The sequence below is a fragment of the Elephantulus edwardii genome, unplaced genomic scaffold, assembly GCF_000299155.1.
Source record: "Elephantulus edwardii isolate Elephantulus edwardi_28Jun2011 unplaced genomic scaffold, EleEdw1.0 scaffold00043, whole genome shotgun sequence".
Classification (NCBI taxonomy): Eukaryota; Metazoa; Chordata; class Mammalia; order Macroscelidea; family Macroscelididae; genus Elephantulus; species Elephantulus edwardii.
In genome coordinates, this window is record NW_006399793.1 from 12,307,460 (window position 1) to 12,328,748 (window position 21,289).

Here is a 21,289-nt window from a genome sequence, read left to right on the forward strand (position 1 = left end):
CTGAGTGACACCCTTAGACAACTGAACCAAAGGTTGATAATATTCAACAGCAGACATAAAAATCAATGAAAACTTTGAATAAAAAGTTTAAAATTTAGTATATTGTTTAAAACACACACACACACACACACACACACACACACACACACACACAACTAGGTAGTAAATTTTGTGTAAGGTAGGAGGCAGGTATTTGGTGCGCTAGTTCAATTCAGGCTTTTATTGGTTTTTTAAAAATTTTCATTTTTTTTTGTAATGCAAATCATCATTATGGCACTGGCTGATCTTTACTATCAAAGTCTTTGTGTGCTTAGATAAGTACAACTTAGATAAATACAACTAACAATTCATTAGCTTGTACTTCTGAGATCTACATTTTGCTTGGTGCATGGTAACAGGTAAGGATGGCAGGGTTCATGACCCTCACAGAGAACTGTATATCTAGACTGAGTGAAGACTTTTCACAGGTCAGGGCTACATAGGGAAAGGATGTTGACTCACTCTTGTCAGTATGATAGGATGAAAGGAATAAGTAAGCAATTTCACTGTCTTTCTTCCAAATTTCAATGCACTGTTTGGTGAAAGAATGGAGACAATTTTCATGAGGTTAAATGCACTGAGGTCTTTAGATAACATTCCAGTTTAGCTTGGGAATGGTATAAAAATATCTCCATTTTTGAGCTGATTTCAAATGAAACTGGGCTATGAGATGGTAAAAGAGTAGCATGCTGAAGAACAAAAGGCTTATCCTAAAACCCTTCATCAATACCCCTGCTCAAGAATCCCTCTTTTTTATTTTGTTATTTTGGCTTATTTGCTCTTCATCCCATGATGGAAGTTACATCACTTGCGCAGAAGACAGGCACTAAGAAAGGAGAGAAAAAAAGAAAGGAAGTTTCATCATGAATGATATGAAACCTGAACTCTTCTCTTGCCAAACCACTGCTGGCTTTCGAAATCTTTTCTACCAAGGAGTTTCAAATATTTAGGTGGGCTGCTACAATGATATTTACCAATGATTTGTGTATTTTCACCATTCTAGTAATTTCTTGGGAAAGAGCACCAAACAGTGATAATCTCAAAGCTACAATAAGAAGGGTATAATAATAACTGTGATTTTTTTTTAAGGGACTCTGGTGTTGTGGTCTGTAGACAGTTATACAGCTGACCCAAAGGTGGTGCTTCTCTGGTGGTTCAAATTCACTAGCATCTCCATACAAGAAAGACAGGCTGTCTCCACTTGTGGGATCTGCAGACTCTGAAAACCTGAATGAAGGTCAGCTATGAGTTGGTTTAAACTTGGCACTTTTTGAGTTTTGAATAATTTTTTTTATCTCTGGTATAAAAAGAAAGAAAATAATACATATCATTTATTTATGAACACCATTTGCATTTCAAGAGATTGTCTTCTTGGTTATCACCTTTAATTTTTACACTAGTTCTGGAAATAGATGGAATAAGAATTGTTGTCTTTAAGTTAACAATTATCAAATGGGTCTAGATACATGGAACAAGTGCTCAGGACTAAGACGAAGTGGATGGGGCTAAGAGTACCTGTCACATGGTAGAGGCTTAATTACTCATTTTATCTAGCAAGTCAGTAAAAAGAGCCATGGTGGGTTGGTTAAATGCTTGACTACTAACTGAAAGCTTGGTGGTTTGAACATACCAGATTATAAAGAGGGAGACAGACTTGGCAAATACTTAGTTTCACTAACTCTTTGTTCTGACTTAATTCTGATGTGTTGGAATATGTTTTTACATAGTGCTTTTCCTTTGTAAAATGTATCTATCTATATGCAATTTGCATATACATGCAAGTAATTTATAAACCAAAGGAAAAAGGCAATTTTTTTGTGTGTTTTACAGTATTTCGAGGTAAGTAGGTAAGAATAACAATAACTATGATTTACTGCATCTCTTTAAACTGCCAAGAATTATGCTATTACTTTAAACATTCAAGAATTAGTGCATTTATAAAAAAAATTCTCCAAATGACAGTCACAAGAAGAAAAAAAAAAATCAATGGCAGCTTTGATTACAAAACAATACATTCAACTAGTAGGTATTCCAAGGAGGTAAAAAATGCAGAGATTTCTATGATTATTTTGATGATGAATTCAGTCTTCTAAACTAAAAGTAACACCACACTGGTGATTCGAATACACCAGCGTTCCAAAGTGAGGCATATATAAAACATTTCCAAATTAAAAAAAGAAAAGATGAACAAGAATGTTTCTTGTCTGGGGCAAGTACTTAACTTCATTTGGGTTATGTGTTGGGAAGGGTTATTGATACCTTATTTACTAATCTCAGCATTTGTATGATGCTGGGAGCTATGTATTTATCTTTGAACAGATAAATAGAAATAATATAAGAAAACTTTCTAAAAATTCAAGCCTTGGGAAAGGCAGTTAAGGATGGAGAAGTACTATAAAAGTAGAAATATGAAAAATAATATAATCATAAAATGCCTGGTGTTAGATTTCATGAAAGAAAAAACAAAATCCAAACCATATCATGATATGTTTATAGCATTAAAAGGAGTGCAACAAAAACATTCTGGACATTTACATGAAGAAAACAATTTTTGTAATGGGAAATAACAGTATTAACAGATTGGTGAGATTACTGTAGCACTATGGAAGTATATATCCTTGCCCTTCCACTTATTCAAAACTCTTTGGAAACAAAAATTATTTGGTCTTTACAAAAGCAGCACAAGGGCTGGTGAAAATCTACACCATGTACTTGGATAGTCAGAGGTCAGCTGCATTAAACACTTGAGTATTCTATGAACAAAAACTAGGAGAAAACTAGGTAGGTCAAGTAGTTCAATCACAGAAACGTATCATTTCCTCAAATAAATGGAAAAGGTGCTCTGGTGGCTTAGAGGTATTGCACTGCCAACCCTAAGGCACACAGTTTGAATCCCCCAGCCACTCTGCAGGAGGAAAACGGGCAATCTCCTTGCATGCTGTTTACGGCCTCTAAAAACCTGTTGGTGAGTCAGCTATGGGTTGGTTCTGACTTGCAAGCACACAACAACAAAATAAACTAGGGAAGCTTGTGGTAAATATAATATCAGAAAGATAAAGGTAAATAAAAATTTGAGTCATATACTTATAATAGGAATGAAAGATTTTTGTGTATGGTGTAGATGTGGATCCTGTTTCAGCTTTCTGCAGGTGGTAATCCAGTTTTGCAAATACCACATTCTGAAGAGGTTGTCATTTCCCTGTTTGATAGGCTTTATTTTCTTGCTGAATATTGGTTGACCATAGATAGCTGGGTCTATTTCTGGGTCCTCAATTCTGTTCCACTGATCTATGTGACTGTCATTGTACCAGTACCATGCTGTTTTGGTTACTGTCGCTGTAGTGGGTTTTGAGGTCAGGGAGTGCTATGCTTCCCACTTCATTTTTGTTTTTCAGAAGTACTTTGCTTATTTAGGGTCCGTTTCCTCTCCAAATAAAGTTGACAATTTCCCTTTTGAACTCCCTGAAAAAGGAATTTGGTATCTATAATGGTATTGCATTGAACATATAGATTGCTTTTGGTAGGATTGTCATTTTCATAACATCGAGTCTTCCTACTCATGAGCAAAGCACATTGTCCCATTTATTTAGATATTTTATTGTGTCTTGAAGACATGTTCTGTAGTTTTCTTTGTATAGGTCTTTTTTATATCTCTAGTTAGGTTCACTCCAAAGTGCTTTAATTTGTGGTTGGCTATTCTCACACCATACACAAAAAAATCAACTCGTCCAAAAGCATAAATTTCATCAGAGACAAACTGGGACCAAGCTTAGAAGGTCTAATCTATGGTATAAAGAGACTGCCAAATACAGACAGAAATACACAATCTGAAGAGGATAAAACTGATGAATGAGACCTTCTAAAGATGAAATCCTTGTGTGCATCAAAATCTGTTTCCCACAAGGTGAAAAGTACTTATCGACTGGGAAAAAACATTTGGCCATACCATCTCAGACAAAAGTCTCATAACGAAGTTTATAAAATACTCTTGGGCCTCCACAAGAAGACTGAGAACTCATTACAAAATGGGCAAAAGATATGGAAAGTATGTTCACAGAGGAAGATATTCGAATGTCCAACAGACACATGAAGAAATGATCAAAATCACTGGCAATAAAGTGAGATGCAAATCAAAACTACAATGAAGTACCATCTCACTCCAGCACTGTGGCAAAGTTTAACAAGATGGCAAGTAATAAATGTTGGAGATGATGTGGACAGACAGAAGTCTTATACATTGTTCGTGGGATTGTAAAATGGTACAACCACTCTTGAAGGCAGTATGGTACTTCCGTAAACAGCTGAACATAGAAATCCCATATGACCCAGCTATTTCATTGCTTGGAATATAACTCAAGAAAATGAGAACTGAAGCTCAAATGGAGACCTGAACACCAATGTTCAAAGCAGCGTTATTCACCATCACAAGAACGTGGAGACAGCCAAGATGTTCAACCACAATCAGATAAATTGAGAAATTATGGTACAGTCACACAATGGAATACTATGTAGCATGCAGGAACAATGATTTTGTAAATTACTAACTTGGGAGGGACTGGAGAGCATTATGCTGAGTGAACTAACTCAGTTCTATAAGGACAAATACTGTATAAAACTCATTATTATAGAATGAGTATGAGGATCTAAGATGGGAAGGTGGAAGCAGAGGGATGAGGATGAGTGGAAGAGGGATGGTGTTAATCATAGGGTCACACAATTTGATGGAGGGTGGTGGCGCAGGAAATGGGTAAGATTTTATGTGAAAAACAATATATTGACCTTTGTAAATAAATCTGTATAAAAAATAGAATTGAAGAATAACTGTTTGAAGGTCAATAAAAACAGTAATAATGAGCGAAAGTCCAGTGGATCCTTGTTAGTTTTCAGGTACACTACTCTTAAGGATGTGTGAAAAGAAGCTTGCTTAGCCTGAGGCTGGTCGTGCCAGCTGTGGGATATCTATCTACCAGCTTAATGGTTTGGCTTAGAAAGGTTGTTTTTTTGTGGGTTTTTTTTTTTTTTTACTTCTCCCTCCACTGGCAGTAGTGAGCCAATCTATTTAAGAGTGGCACACCCTGACAACCTTTAAAGAATAAAAGGCCTGGACGGAGTGTATATTAAGCTCCTTTCATGTAATGAAGCCGCATGAATGCTAAATAGCTGGCAGAAAAATTAAACATCAGGGAATAGAAATCTCCTAACACTGAGATGTTTTTTTAGTCAAAGTTCCTACTGCATATTATAACCATTCATAATATACTATGACAAAAAAGGGGCTTTAAACATTGTCCTTTAGAAGGATTTTTATTATGATTTCAATCATGTCCAGTCTTTTCTATTTCCCCTGACATTGGTTGGTTGGGCTCAACATAAAGGCTCACCCCTATTCATGTCAGCATTAAAAAAAAAAAAAATTCCAGTCTCACCTCTCTCATCCATTCTCGGATCGTTTTGCCAGCTTCTTGATGCCACACATTGTGAACAGAATCTGTCAATGCCACAGCAGTTACTTTGTTTTTCACATCTGCTTCTCGTTGAATCATCTGTTTAAAAAAGGAAAATAAAATATTGGCTATCATTTTCCTTTTTCTACTAAGTACTTCTTGCTTAGTCATGGATAATAATATTACATAAAAATTAAACCAATATGCATCTTTGGATTCAAGGTTACTTACTCTACATTAAAAACAATGCCCTGTTCATACACAGAGATACTAAATGACCTAATATTTCCCTTTAAAAAGATAATACTACTTAAGTCTTGGAACTACGCAGCTCTATTATTTTCCACATGGTTTGACAATTCAAGGATTAAAGGGAACACAGGGGAAAAAAGGAGGAATCCCTGAGGGTTTCTTTTACAAGTTTCTTCCACCACTTCATACATCAGTGCTTTCGGGAAGTAGTACTCAGGGTTCAATGTTAGCTGTTTAAGGACTAACTTGTACTAATTTTCAAGAGACAGCACATGAGTAAAGAAAGGAATCTTGCTTTCACTTCTCTAATTAAACTAGTCTGCTCTTCACCATGGTCTTGTCATTCCTTTTTTAATGTTTTCAAAATGCCAAAAAATATCTCAACTATCTTCAAAGTGCAGTACTTCCTAATATATTTCTTTATGATGACAAGTTATCACATTTTAATTTCTTCCTCTAGAATGCTATTTTGAGAAAATGAAGCTGTTTCTTAAAACAAAAAGAATTGCATAAGTATACTCAAGAATTTATTAGGGATGTGCAAGATAAAAACATCTAAAGACAGCATTCTAAATCACAATAATAGATAAGGGTTTTAATCTACTAATACTCATGACCTTAATGAAAGAACACTTAACAAAAAATCAAAGTAAAATATAGTACAGTACTCTTGAATTTCATAATATCATATTCCTTGATACAATATCTTTTCTCTCTATAAACTGTTCTATCAAAAAATAGTTTTTCTATAATTTATTACTAACTTCTATAAGTTTTTTATCTTAAGTATTGCACAGCACTTAAAGAGGAACTGTGAAAAGTGATACAGGGAACACTGTAAGCCATGCTTCTGACACCATATGATACCTCTACTCTCCTGGCATCCTGGATCAAATGTCTCTTTTGAATTTGCTTCAATCTCGAATAAACTCCTTATCATTGAATCAGTGTCATCACAAGAGTTGGAAACTTGTGGTGTCACCTACACATACCCTCAGCTCAATGGACTTAATCCCATACAAAATTTTAAAGAATCCTTACTGATCTTTCTTATCAATTTTAAGCACAGAAGACTATTTGATAGAGTTATAAGAGGCACTATTTCTTAGATTATATGAATACTAACAAGAAATTGTTGATACACTAACTAGGGCAATGGGGGTAGGTGTATCGGAGTCAGTGAGACTGGCTCAGGACAGGACAGTCTTCAGAGCTTTCATACATATGGTTGCTATGAGTTGCAGGTGACTCGATGGCGTATAACAACAACATATTATAGTATTTTCTTACTCTAGTTACAATATTAATATCTAAACAAAAAGCTTTTTAAAATATTTCGCCTCCTTTTCCTTTTACTACTAACTACATTAAAGAAAAAAAAGGGGGAGTTTCCCAAAACTAATGATCACAAAATTGCAGCTAAAATGCTAACCAATTTGACAAATCAGCACCTATAAAAACATAGACAGTAATGAAAACAACAGTGTGTGCTTGTTATGTGTGCAGAAGAAAGCACAATTTAAAAGTGTTCTTGTAATTCAGTAATAATGACAGCTCTGACTAGAGTGCTCTGTTGCTGTTCCTAGGTTCTGTCATGCTGACTGCTAGTCATAGGAATCCTAAGATCAACAGATCTGAACCTTGGCCTATACTGTGCCATACTCACAATCCCTGACTATACACAACCTCCTGAAATTGTTTCAGTGTCCATCGATAGTTTTTGATATAGTGACTCTATGCCTGTGGTAATGAAAGAGCATGTTCAAGCTGCTCTTAAAGAATTGCCAAAAAGCAAGGCTCCAGTAGTTGACAGCATCCCAATTGACATATTTCAACAAACAGATGCTGCCATGGATGTGCCAAGCAATCTGGGGAATAGTCAGCTGGCCAACTGACTGGAAGAGAACTATGTTTGTTCCCATTCTACCCAACAGAGTACAGAAATTATTGAACAATATCATTAATATCACATGCAAGCAAGATTTTGATGCAAATGATCCAAAAACGACTAGAGCAACACGTCAACAGAGAACTTCCAGATGTGCAGGTTGGGTTTGGAAGAGGTCATGGTACTAGTAATATTATAGCTAATGTTAGATGGATCTTGGCAGAAAGCAGAAAATACTAGAGGAATGTCTATCTGTGCTTCATTGACTATGCAAAGGCTTTTGACTGTGGATCACAAGCTGTGGCTGACTCTGAGAAGAATGGGAATCCCAGAACAGTTTGATTGTGCTATGTGAAACCTATACTTGGACTAAGAGGCAGTCATCAGAACAGAGCAAGAAGACACTGCATGGTTCAAAATTGGGAAGGGGATCCGCCAGGGATGTATTCTGTCTCCAGAAGCTCTTGCTGCAGAAGGTCAAGGAATTCAGCCTTCAATAGGGATTGAAGCTCAATATCAAGAAAGCAAAGATTCTCACCACTGGGCCCATTGGCAGCATCAGTATAGATGATGAAGAGATTGAGATAATTAACAGTTCTAGTTTGCTTGTCTCCACAGTCTTGGTACCAGCAGCCAGGAAATCAAGAGACAAATTGCATTGGGAAAGTCAGCTGTCAGGGACCTCTCCAGAGTACTGAAGAACAATGACGTCAGGCTGGAGACTAAGCTTGTCTATAGTCTTTGCAATTGTGTGCAATGCATCGGAGAATTAAACAGTGACTAGGGACGAGAGAGAATTGATGCCTTTGAGCTGTGGTGCTGGAGAAGAGTGTTGAATATACCATGGACTTCTAGGAGAACAAACAGGTTTGTCCTTGAGAGGGTGAAGCTGGGCTGCTCCTTGGAGTCAAGGATGCTTTGTCTGACACACTTTGGGCATGTAGCAAGGAGAGACTAGTCCCTGGAGAAGGACATCATGTTTGGGAGGGTAGAGGGACAGCACAGGAGAGGAAGACCCTCGATGAGATGGAAACATTCAGTGATTGGGGTAGTGGGAGTATGTGTATTGGAGACAATGAGGTTGCCACAGAATAGAGCAGGGTTTAGGGCTGTTGTACATAGGGTCGCTATGAATTGCAAGTGACTCGATGGCATATAACCATAGCAACAACAACAACAACAACTATGTATTCCTTCCATCTTCTTTTGATATTTTGTGAGAATCTGTCAGTATTTTAATACTTTAATATCCTAAATATTTATAAAAATTTGCCCATAGATTCTTCCAATATTTCCAATATTTTTACTATTTTACCCATAGAATCTGTCAGTATTGCAACTTGAGGCTTGAATTTGAATTCTTTAAAGCTTGAGAAACATCCATTGTGTTCTTTCTTTCTGGTTTTCCAGCTCCAGTTCGTTAACCATTTTAGTATAATCTTTGCTTTTTCTTCTTGAGTTGCCATTTGAAATGTTCTGCTCATCTCTTTCACTTGAGCATTTCTTCCCTTTGCTTTGGGGTTTTTATGCCCTGGTGTAATTTTCAGACATCCATTTTGGTCTGTTCTTTCTTCCCAGTAATGGCCTGCTTTTTTCATGGATGATATATCCTTGAAATCATCCCACACCTCAAATGTTCTTTGGGTAATTAGTGTTCAATGCATCAAATTTATTTTGAGATGGTTTTAAAATTCAGATGGGATAGACTCAAGGTCATATTTTGGTTCACATGTGTTTGTTTTAGTTTCCTTCAACTTCAATTTGAACTTGTACATGAACAACTGATGTGTCAGTTCCTTATCAGACCCTGGCTTTCTTTTGACTACTGATATCTGGCTTCTTAATACTTTCCCCAGATGGAGTAAATCTGATTCATTTGTACTCCATTGAGAGGTCCTTGTGTATGTTATCGCTGTTATGTGACATCAAGTCATCTGTAACTCATTACAACCATATTGTACAACAGCTCTGAACCCTGCCCTATCCTGATTCAGTCTCACTGTCTCTGACACACCTACTAGCTTCACTGCCCCAGTTACCATGTCAATCCACCTCAACTGGGGTCTTCCTCTCTTGTGCTGTCCCTCTTCCTTCCAAGCATGATGACCTTTGCCAAGAATCCCTTCTGGCCACATGACCAAAGTATGTGAGATGAAGTTGCAAAATCCTTGCCTCTAAGGATCTGCCTGGTCAGTATTTATGCTTTTTAAAAGGGTATTTGCAATAAATAATTGTACAAAATTATATCATTCAATATGCAGCCTCATTTCTGTCACCAACTCTAACTACAAAGCCTTTCTTCTTTGCTTACAACTTTTGCATTCCAATTATCAATTATTATTAGCGCATCTTGACTGCATGCTCTGTCAGTGTCAGATTGAAAAAAAAGTCCTCAATTTATTTATCTTTTACTTTAGTGGCTGGTATGTATATTTGAATAAGAGTTGTATTAACAGGTCATTTTTTACAGGCATATGGATAGTATTCTTTTATAGAATTGTTCCATTGGATAGACAGAAATGTTCTTTTTGACTCTGAAGACAAAGTGACTCTTTAATTTTTTTCATACTTGGCATATCAAATCATATATGATTGTTTCATTCAAAATGGTGAATACCAGTCCGTATCAGCTCACTAATGCTTAGGGTGTTGATCTTTATGTGTTTAATTTCATTTTAGGTTAGACAACTTCCAATTTTCCTAGATTCATACTTCAAACATCAATGTTCCAATGGTGAACGGATGTTTGCAGAACTTTCTCCTAAATTCGTGTCTTCCAATCAGTGAGGTTCTGCTCCTGGTACTATATCTAGCAATGTTCTTCAGCCATTCATAGGGCTTTTGAAGAACTGTTATTTCATAAATTGATGGCTAATCCTGCCTCTTGTTTGTCTTAGTCTGGAAGCTCTGTCAAAACCTGTCCACCTGGATGTCATTGCTGGATTTTAATTACCGCTGACTTAGATTACAGCATCATAGCAACATGCGAGTCACCCAAGTACAGAAAGCTGATAGACAAGTACTCTGTAAATACTAATAATGGGATATTAATAATAGTCTTGCTAACCCAATGAGCTTAAATGGAACAGGCTTAGAGACATAAAATGGGAATCTTGCTATCAATAAGAACAGAGAAGGCAGGTTACATTCTTGAGAGTTACTGATTCCTTTATAAGGCAGAAATAGACTGAGATCAAGATAGCATAGCTGCAAGAAGATCCAGAGACTGACATGAAAGAGCTGACTAGAGACTGTCATCCCACAGACTCATAGTCAGAGGGCTCTGATCAAGCTTGCTGGAGGCCTTGGAAATTGAGGGTAGACACCATAATTGATAGAAGTAAGGTAGGATAAGGTTCAGGTTGGTGCTTCAGAGGGTTGCTATGAGTCGTAGTAGACTTAAAGGCACCTAACAAGCACCCCCCCCCCCCCCCACTCCCACCACCAGAGAGCTTTGTAACACTGGCCTGAAGCCGTGAGTAGAAAGGACAAAGGGCTTGCAAACATGCTTGAGAAGCTGCCCAACTCAAGAAATCTTCTTTTGCCTCCAACATAAATTGCAAACTCTTAACTTTCCTAATAAGCCCCATAATCCTGAGTATGGTTCTGTGAGTTCTATGTGACCACTGCAATCAACAGATTAGTGGAGCAGGAATCAAAACAGTGAGAGTCCTGGGAAGGACAGTGGGTGTTAGATTTGGTGGTAGCAGGCTGAGGGAGCATTGGGGGGGCATTAATGGGAACTGGTTTTGTACTATGGATGCTGTGAATGACTACTGTTCCTGCCTGTGAAATAGCTGTGGGTCAGATGTGGCTGCCTCCATGCCATCTGCACTCTTTTCAAAATTTTCTTGTAACTAACTACAATGATATTTTTTTATAAAAAAAGAATAAAGTTCTGCTGAAATATTTTATGGCCATTTTGGTGTCACTCCTTATGTCCTGCACCCAGGGCGATCTGTACATGCCATATTCTGCTGGTGACACCACTGAAATGAATGCTATCTAATGAAAATCTAATTCACTGTCAATGCTGCCTCAGCAGTGTTTCTGTCCCTGGAACCTTTGCGCCTGTTTTCTGCTTACATCATGTTGAAATTTTAAAATTAATGTTGGTTATCAACATCATAATATTACTGCAAGACTTCACCTTGCAAAACCAGTAATTTTGAAAACAAAACAATGTTTGAATTCAATATTTCACATTAATTATTAAATACTGTTCTGCTTTGGCCTAGATTTTACTTTAAAAATAAATTTTCATCGGACCTTACTGGCACTAGACTATGAAAACTTAAACTGGCACTAAATAAAGCCCAAATTCCTCAACAGTAAATTTGCCTTGCTCATAAAGAACTAGTCTCATTTTCTTAACAACAACACTTTTAAAGAATTAGAGGAATTATTGCTTAAGTTACAAAATAAGGAGATCTTTTACACTGCACTTCTCCAAACCAGATCTGATGATGTACAACAATTCTTCACATACATGAAAACATATTCTAGCCAGCTGTGACCTTTTTTATACTGCTATTGACTGTAGAGTTTAAAAGGATTTTTACATAATAGTATTAGGGGTAAAGACTCTCATCATTCCACAGTATCTCTGCTTCTTAACACTGTCCTATTTTGTACCATCTTGATAATCTCTAGTATACTTGAGTCAATTGTCACAGTCACAGTGTCAACCCATCTCATTGAGGGTCTGCCTCTCTTTTGCCAACCACCCACCTTTCCAAACCATGATGTTGCTTTCCAAGGAATTGCCCCTCTTAAGAACATGCTCAAAATATGTTTAAGGAAGCTTCACCATCCTTGCCTTTAAGGAAGACTCTGGCTTTACTTTCTCTAAGACATATCTGTTCTTTGTGCTCTCCATAGGATATTTAGTACTCTGCTTCAAGACCACCACTCAAAGACAATTTCTTTTTTTGTCATCCTTAATCACTGTCTAGCTCTCTGATGGTTAGCATATGATTGAAAAGACCCCGGCTTAAATCAGGCATGTCTTAGTTTTTAAACAGACATCATTGTTCTCTAGGACTTTGGAGAGGACCCTCAGAGCTGACTTGCCCAAAGTCTCCTGATCTCCTGACTGCTAGCAACAAGGGTGTTGAGTGTGGATTTAAATAAAATGAAATTGTTGACTTCAATCTTTTCTATATAATCTATCATAATGTTGCTTTTGCCTCAGTGTTGAGGATTTTTGTCTTCTTGATGTTAGAAACAGTGCTATTTAACTAGAAGACATGTATATGAATACTTCAAAATTTCTTGCAAAGTTCACATGAATATTTTCATAGGTTCTTAACTTTCATTTGATTCTCAAAAAGTTCTAACTCTAAAATTGAAAAGACTCTGATCTAAATTTCACCATCTACTGAAGTGAATTCACAAGGCATAAAATTAATAACTTAAAAACATTTTAGTACTTTGAGAAATTCACAATATATAGCCATGAGATCATTGTCTCACAATATTTTTGCTTTTCCAAAAGAAATTCCCATGCTCAATAATCAGATTTTCATCTTCTTACCTTGTTCCTGATAACTTTTGAGTCTATTCTACCTGATTTTTTAAAAAAAATCCTCAAGAATAGGTTTTAGATCTTGAACACTAATGATTGAAGACTAGGTAAGTTGTGGAATGACATTATGAAGATGGGATGAAAGAAAATATCAGAATCGATGTCAGAAGGGACTCTGAAAATTGCATTTGAATGCTGAGAAGCCAAGACAATTGAAAGTGGTGAAGCAAAAGAGATAAACAGAAGATTTCAAAGGGTAGCTTGAGAGACAAAGCAAAGTAACATAAAGAAATGTGCAATGAGTTAAAGTTAGAAAAATAAAAATGGAAGAAATCACTTGGCCTTTCTCAGGATGAAAGAACTGAAAAATAAAGTCTTGAGTTACAATACTTAAAGATTCTGTGGGCAAAATGTTAAATGATGTAGGAAACATCAAAAGAGACAGAAGGAATACACAGGGTCACTGATGAAAATAAACTGGCTGACATGGAACCAGTTAATAAGAGTCATATTCTCAAGACCCAGTGGTAACAAAGGAAGATGTTCAAGCTGCACTGAAGGAATTAGCAAAAAGTAAGACCCCAGGAACTGATGGACTATCAATTTACATTTCAAAAACAGATACAGCTCTAGATATGCTTACCAATCTGTGCCAAAATATTTGGAAGACAATGACTTGGCCAACTGACTAAAAGAAATCTATATTTGTTCCCATTTCCAGAAAAGGTGACTGGGCAGAATGTGGAAATTACCTAGCAATATCATGACTATCACAAGTAAAATCTTCCTGAAGAATATTAAAAAAAGAACAGTGGTATATCAACAGAGAACTGTTAAACATTAAATCTGGATTTAGATGAGGTTGTGGCACCAGGAATATCACTGCTGACCTCTGAGAGATCTTCACTGACAACAGAGAATGCCACCATGATGACGCTTAATTGTGTTTTACTTACCATGCAAAGGCATTTGACTGTACATATTATAACAAATTATGGCTAACATTGGGTAAAATGGAGTCCCAAAACACGTAGTTGTGCTCCTGTAAAACCTTTACTTAGATCAAGCAGATGTTGTTTGAACAGAGGAAAAGAACTCTGCATGTTTTAATATCAAGAAAGGATGCATGAAGGTTGTATGCTTTTATCAATCTGTAGGCTGATCAAATCATCCAAAAAGCTGGATTCTGGGAAGAAAAATCTACCAACAGGGTCAGAGGAAGACTCATCAACAATCTGTGTTATGCATATGACACAACTTTGAGGACTTTAAAATGCTTCCTGCAGCAGATCAAAGGCTCCAGTTGGATTAATTTTCAACATAAAGAACACAAATATCCTCACCACTAGCTCAACAGGACACAGCATGATAGAGAAAAGCTTGAAAAATTGTCAATGATTTCATCTTATGTAGATTTACAGTTAACATTATTGGTGCTGTAGTTCTTATGTGCCACCTATTTGAGTATAACTCATAAAAGAATCTTTGTTTTCTTGATGTTGCGCTTCAATCCATATTGCACGTTACCATCTTTGACCCTCTGAAGAAAATGCTTCAGGGACTTAGTCCCAGCAAGTAAAAGTGTTTCATCTGCATAAATAGGTTATTGATGAATCTTCCACCAATTCTGATGCCACATTCCTTTCATAAAGCCCAGCCTCTTGAATGATCTATTCTGCATACAGATTGAAAAGGTATGGAAACAGGACACATCCCTGACACATTCCTTTTCTGATTCTGAGTCATGTAGTATTTCCTTGCTTTGTTCTGATGACTGATTCCTCCTGGTCCAAGTATATGTTTTGTAAGAACACAATCAGGTGTTCTGAGATTCCTATTCTTCTCAAGGTTAGCCATGATTTGTTGTGATCCACACAGTCAAATTACTTTGGACAGTAAATGAAACACAGATAGACATATTCCTCTGGTACTCTCTGCTCTAAGCCAAGATTGATCTAACATTGATGATGAATTTGTTGATACTAGCAGTCAAGAAATCAAAAGATGTACTGCAATGGAAAAAAATCTACTGTCAAGGACCTCCCCAAAGTGCTAAAGGGCAACAAAGTCAGTTTAAAAACTAAGGTATACCCGATCTTAGCCATTATCTTTTCAATTACTTACTATGCATCTCAAAGTTAGACAGTGACAAAAGATGACAGAAGAATCAATGCCTTTGAACTATGACTTTAAAAAAGTACTGCATAACCCATGGACTACTAAAAGAACAAACAAGAATGTTTTGGAGAAATAGCAATCAGAGAGCTCTTAGAGGCAAAGACTGTGAAACTTCATTTCACATACCTTGGGCATGTTAGAAGGCATGTTAGGAAAAAGACATCATGCTTGGGAAGGTGGAGAGTCAGAGAAAGAGAAAAAGATCCTCAACAAGAGGGACAGATACACTGATTATAACAATGGGTTCAAGTATACTGGAGGTAATGAGGATGGCAAAGCCTAGGACAGGGTTCAGATTCATTATTCATAGACTCACTATGAGTCATAGTTAACTTGACAGTACCTAACAATTATAACAACCTGGAAACTACCTACTCTGGTACTTTATATTAAGGGAAACATGTAATATGGCTTTTATATTTAGTTATACTTATCTAGCATGCTTTAGAGCTAAGGCTGTAATCTGTATCAATATTTCATTCCTTTTTATGACTGAATAATATTCAATTGTATGTATTTACTACAACCACACATTAACTACTCATACCTTGATGGGATTTCAATCATTTCTACCTTTTGTCTACCAGGAATAGTGCTATTAGAAAATGCATGCATATCTACTTGTTTGAGAACTTGTTTTTTCTTATTCTGAATATATAATTATGATAGAATTTCTGAGGTATATGGTAATCCTGGTAGCTGAGTAGTAGGGACTGGCACTGTTGTGCCAATCTGAAGGTACACAATACATGTCCACAAGTTGCTCTGTGGGAGGAATATGGGCAATCCCCTCCTCTGATTCATGGTCTCTTAAAACTTGTTGAAGGGATAGCTATGAGTCAGTTCTAACTCGACAGTACACAACAATGACAACAAACACATGGTAATTCTAAGTTTATGAGGAACGGCTAAGTTATTTTCCCAATGTATTCTTAAATAAGGAAGCCACGCTTGGCCTTGGGTTGAAGGCAGAGCGGCTTCAAGCCCAGAAGGAGAAGAGGAGGGAGGAGAGAGGCGGCCATAATTGCCCAGGTTTGCTCCACCCAGGTGGCTGTGATCCTTTGGCCAGAGAAGATGGTGCTGTGTATGTAGGAGTGGTGTTGTGTTGTGTTGTGGCGGTCTCTGGAGAAAGGCGACTCAGCCTCCAGAAGCGAGGGAAGCCACGCTTGGCCTTGGGTTGAAGGCAGAACGGCTTCAAGCCCAAAAGGGCCCTTGGGCCTGTGGCCCTCAGGACAGTCTTTCATTGTTTTTGTTCAGTCATTCCTCTAGGTTGTATAGCCCTGGGGTACAAGTTGCCGTCCTGCAGTCACTTGTGGTTGCTGTGAGGCTGAACACTGTGACATGGATGTACCAAATGTGTTAATGGTTGGCTACCCAATGCAGACTGAGAGTGGGGTGGAGCTCCCCAATCAAACAAGCGTGGAAGGAGGAGTGGCGTCTACTTCCATAACAGCTTGCCTCTGGAAACCCTATGAACTTGGAGAGAGGATGAAAGGCACCCAAGCATCAAGAACTCTCCTTCATAGGGTCGCTATGAGTCACCTGTGACTCGACGGCATTTAACAACAATAAAATCAACAGAGAGAGAAAGACACAGAGAGAGAGAGAGAGAGAGAGAGAGAGAGAGAGAGATATCAGCTGGCCTAGGGAAGAGAAAACAATGTGACCAAGACAAAGGTGGGTGACTTTTAGTTCGCGGCCCTCAGGCCAGTCTTCCATTGTTTTTGTTCAGACATTCCTCTAGGTTGTATAGCCCTGGTGTACAAGTTGTCGTCCCACAGTCACTTGTGGTTACTGTGAGGCTGAACACTGTGACACGGATGTGTCAAATGCGTTAATGGTTGGCTATCCAATGTGGACTGAGAGTGGGGTGGAGCTCCCCGATTGAACAAGCGTGGAAGGAGGAGTGATGTCCTCTTCCATAACAGCTTGCCTCCGGAAACCCTATGAATTTGGAGAGAGGATGATAGGCACCCAAGCGTCAAGGACTCTCCTTCATAGGGTCTCTATGAGTTGCCTGCGACTCGACGGCACTTAACAACAACACAGCAACATTCTTAAATAAACTGTGAAGCAGTCTCTTTAAACAATTAACCATGTCAAGTTAACACCTACTCTAATTTTTAAAAAATGAAAGCACGGTATTGTCATTTTATTTATGTGTACAGATTTCAGATCTATTGTTCATAGGATGGCTATGACTCATACTCAACTTGATAGCACTTAACAGCCAGAACAACAGTATCGTATCAAGAGCTGAACAAAACTGATACATTTGACACTGTAGACATCGAGATCCTAAAGTTTAATGGGTTAAAACTCACAAATAGGAAAGTTACAATTAAAATATTATTTATTTAGCTTTGTGTAAAAACTACAAATATTTCTGAATAGTACTTGAAAAACTTAAAAATGAATATTCATTCCCTTCTTATTCTTACATAATATTGAAATGCATGAAAATCTTGCCTTACATTCTTCATTTGCAGACAAAGAAACTGGGACTGAGATTTGCTAAGACTGAAACTCATTAAGATATTAGTTGATGGACAAATAATCACACAGTGTACAGCCTGTTCTCGTTTATATTGATCATATGTGTTGTGTTTCTCAGTATGACTTAGTAATATACTGATATTTAAAAGTTGATTTGATAAGCTACTTTCTCATATACATATTATTTAAATGACACAAACATTTAAAAAGGTAAAAATACTTTAAATTTAGTTACATAAGTATAGTGCACTGTTAAAATTCTAGAAGCAAATCAAGATATTTTTCTATTTGTTGTTGTTAGGTTCCATCAAGTAGAGTATGATTCATAGTGACCCTATGAACAACGGATCTGAACCCTACTCTATCCTGTGTTATCTGCATCATCTCGGTTATGTTTGAGCTCATTGTTGCTGTCACTGTGTCAATCCATCTGGTTGAGTGTCTCCTTCTCTTTTGCTGACTTTGTCCAAGTATGAGGGTCCTTCTCCAAGGAATAGCCTCTCCTAGCAACACTCCCAAACTATTTGAGAGAAAACTTTGTCATCTTTGACTACAAGGAGCACTCTGGCTTTATTTTCCCCAAGACATATCTGTTTGTTCTTTTGGAAGCCCATGGGATATTTGGTGCTTTTCTCCAATACAACAGCTCAAAGGCATCAATTCTTCTTCCAGCATCCTTATTTATTGTCCAGCTTTCAGATGCACAACAAGTGACTGAACAATTTTTCTAAGAGACATAAGCAAGTCACCTGGTTTGAATCCACTTGTTCCACGGAAAAAAGAGGGATAGCTTCTGCACATGTGATTTACAGGATGAGAACCCGTTGGAGGAGAGGGTGCCATGAGTCAGTTTCGACTTGATGGCACATAACAACACTCGCAGCAATCTCTATGGAAGCAGACTGCAAGTCTTTCTTCCACATTGTGGCTGGTGAGTTCAAAACACTTTTAGTTAGCAGTTAAGGGCTTAACCACTATGCCACCAGAGCTTACACTAAAATTATTACTCCATTTCTAAGATAAATTACTAGGGCAAGAAGAAACCAAGATTTCTGAAATCATATTAATGACTTAAGAATTAATATAAAATAACAGATCTTCTAACCTGCTAGTTTTGTTTCATTTTTCATTAATTTTATTCTTTTTCCAAGTAACAACAACCTTTCTAGCTTCAATGTAATTATTGCATGATTTTCTTCACTGTATTGCACTGCATCTTGCTAGTGTGGAAATGTTTAACTAACTGAAAAAAGTAAGAAGTCCTCTGAAGAGATTACAAACGCATACTGCAGACTTCTGCTCAAGATGGCACACATAGGCAGAAAACAACCTGGACCCTCTTCAACTAAGACACCAGGAGACAAGATAATAGATGTGGATGGTACTTCTGGAACTCAGCAAAAAGGAAAAGACAAAGAAGTAGTTCAAATACTGAATGAAGGAAGAAACTAAATGAAAGTATAGAAAAAATGGAGAGACAGAAGCTTAAAAACTGGTGTGGTCATTTTGAATTGCTATCCTGTTGATGAGGGAACATGGCATTGCAATGTTGTCCACACCACCAGTTCGTTGACGATAGGAATGATGTGATTTTTCTCCCTTGTTCTCACACCCTTTGGGGACTCAGAGATGCAACCTTCCCCCTTACTCAGCCCACAGCAGGTGGGTGGCAGTGTTCTAATCAGTTCCAGCTCTGCCTGAGGCCAGGCCATTTTGTATCTGGCACTGGAGGACTGGCACATTCAGAGACACCTTTGGAGTATCAGTGGATTGTGCTGTGTAGTTAGTCTGTGGATTTGTGGGGTATCACTTCCGATTTGGTCTTTGATTCACATTAGGCATGACTGTGGATACTTTGCCCAGGAAAAGACATGGCTGCATTTGGGGAAGTGTAACCCCTCCCCATTTCAGGTTGACATTGACTGTCTCTTTACGCTAGTCATCTGTGACTTGATATTCTGGTATAACCATTCCTTGAACTTACAAAGAAATCATTCCCTATCCAGAAGGGCTTTCCTAGGCTCCTCTGAGTCCAACAGAAGCTACCTCAGGCTGGGTGTGCCATCTCTGGATGACCTTTACATCAGCGGAGCTGCTGCTCATGGCCTGGCCTACCTCTGAGGGCCTTAGTCACTTATCAAGCAGGAAGCAAACCTGACTGGGCTCCTCAACCACAACTTCCGTTGGACTGGCAGACATACGTCTCAAGCCAGACATGCTGGTTCTAAACAACACAATTGTGGAAAGAGCACTAAATTGGTGGCCAGCCCAGGTCTTTCCTTTTACTATCTGTATCTCTCTCATTCTCTTTTAATTTCTCATTTCAATTTGGGTTCTTTTTCTTGTTTGTTTTTATTTTGTTATACTGATTCTACATTTTCTCTCTCTTGTTGGTTGCTCCCTCCTTCCTTCCCACCCCCCACTTTCCTGCCTTTCTGATTCTCCTTTCTCTGGTCCCACTCTCAGAATGCCTTTGCTTAATTGATAACACGCAAGATTCTTCACTGGGCCAAAACTTTACACCAATCGTGTTACTAAAGTAGACTTTAAAATAGACTTTAAAAACTAAAGTATTTTAAGGAGGCAACTCTTCCTCAGATGCATTTTTAGCACTTTCCAACCCGAGGGGCTCATTTTCTGGCACTATATTCAACAACGAACTTCTTATTCCTGACGCTCTTGAAGTCCTGGTATTTTACAAGTGGATGGCTAGTCCTACTCCTTAGTAGGAGTAAACTGGAAACTCCACTGAAACCTGTCCATCAGGTGAGCCTGCTGGTATTTGAAATAATGGTGTCACAGCTTCCATGTATGGTAACCTGACAGGGAAGTGGAGAAAGCCTTGTATTTTCTTACTAAAAACCAGTGACACCATTTGGTACTAGCATAGTGACAGATAAATAGACCAGTGGAACAGAACTGAAAATACAGAAATAAATCAGCTATCCCTGAGCAGCTGATCTTTGAAAAAGAAATGGAATCCATTAAGTAGAGAGAAGACACCATCTTTGAAAAAAAGTGCTGGTATAGTAGAATATCTATTTGTAGAAAATTCACCAAGATCCATTCTTCATACCATATAAAATAAAGCAAAGCAAAACAAAACAAAAAAACTGACACAAGAGAGATGAAGGATTTAGGTGTAAAAACTTAAACCATAAAGTCCTTTAAAAACATGGAAGCAAATTTAGGATTCTTAATCTAGGGATATTTCAATGAACTATTCAAGGAGCTGGAGTTGGAAAATCAAAAGGGCCAAACTCGTTCAGCATTTCTTAAGCTCAAGGAAGTGAAGAACAAATTCAAACGTTGAGTTGCTATAATCAAGGAAGCTTTAGGCAGAATATTAAATGATCCAGGAAGAATTAAAAGAAGATGGAAAGAATATACTGAGTCACTATATCAAAATAAATTAGTAGACACAGAAGAATTTAATGAAATAAGAAATTAGCCTAAGGTGATGAA

At 37.6% G+C, this 21,289-nt stretch overlaps 1 protein-coding gene across 3 annotated transcripts in view; it reads right to left on the reverse strand.

Moving 5' to 3' along the window:
• FAM172A (family with sequence similarity 172, member A) overlaps nt 1-21,289 on the reverse strand; it is a 651,833-nt gene that overhangs the window by 200,599 nt on the left and 429,945 nt on the right. For all 3 annotated transcript variants that reach the window (XM_006885364.1, XM_006885363.1, XM_006885362.1), the window contains one exon: nt 5,466-5,582. In XM_006885364.1, the coding sequence (XP_006885426.1) occupies nt 5,466-5,582 (117 nt within the window). The remainder of the gene's footprint in view (nt 1-5,465; nt 5,583-21,289) is intronic.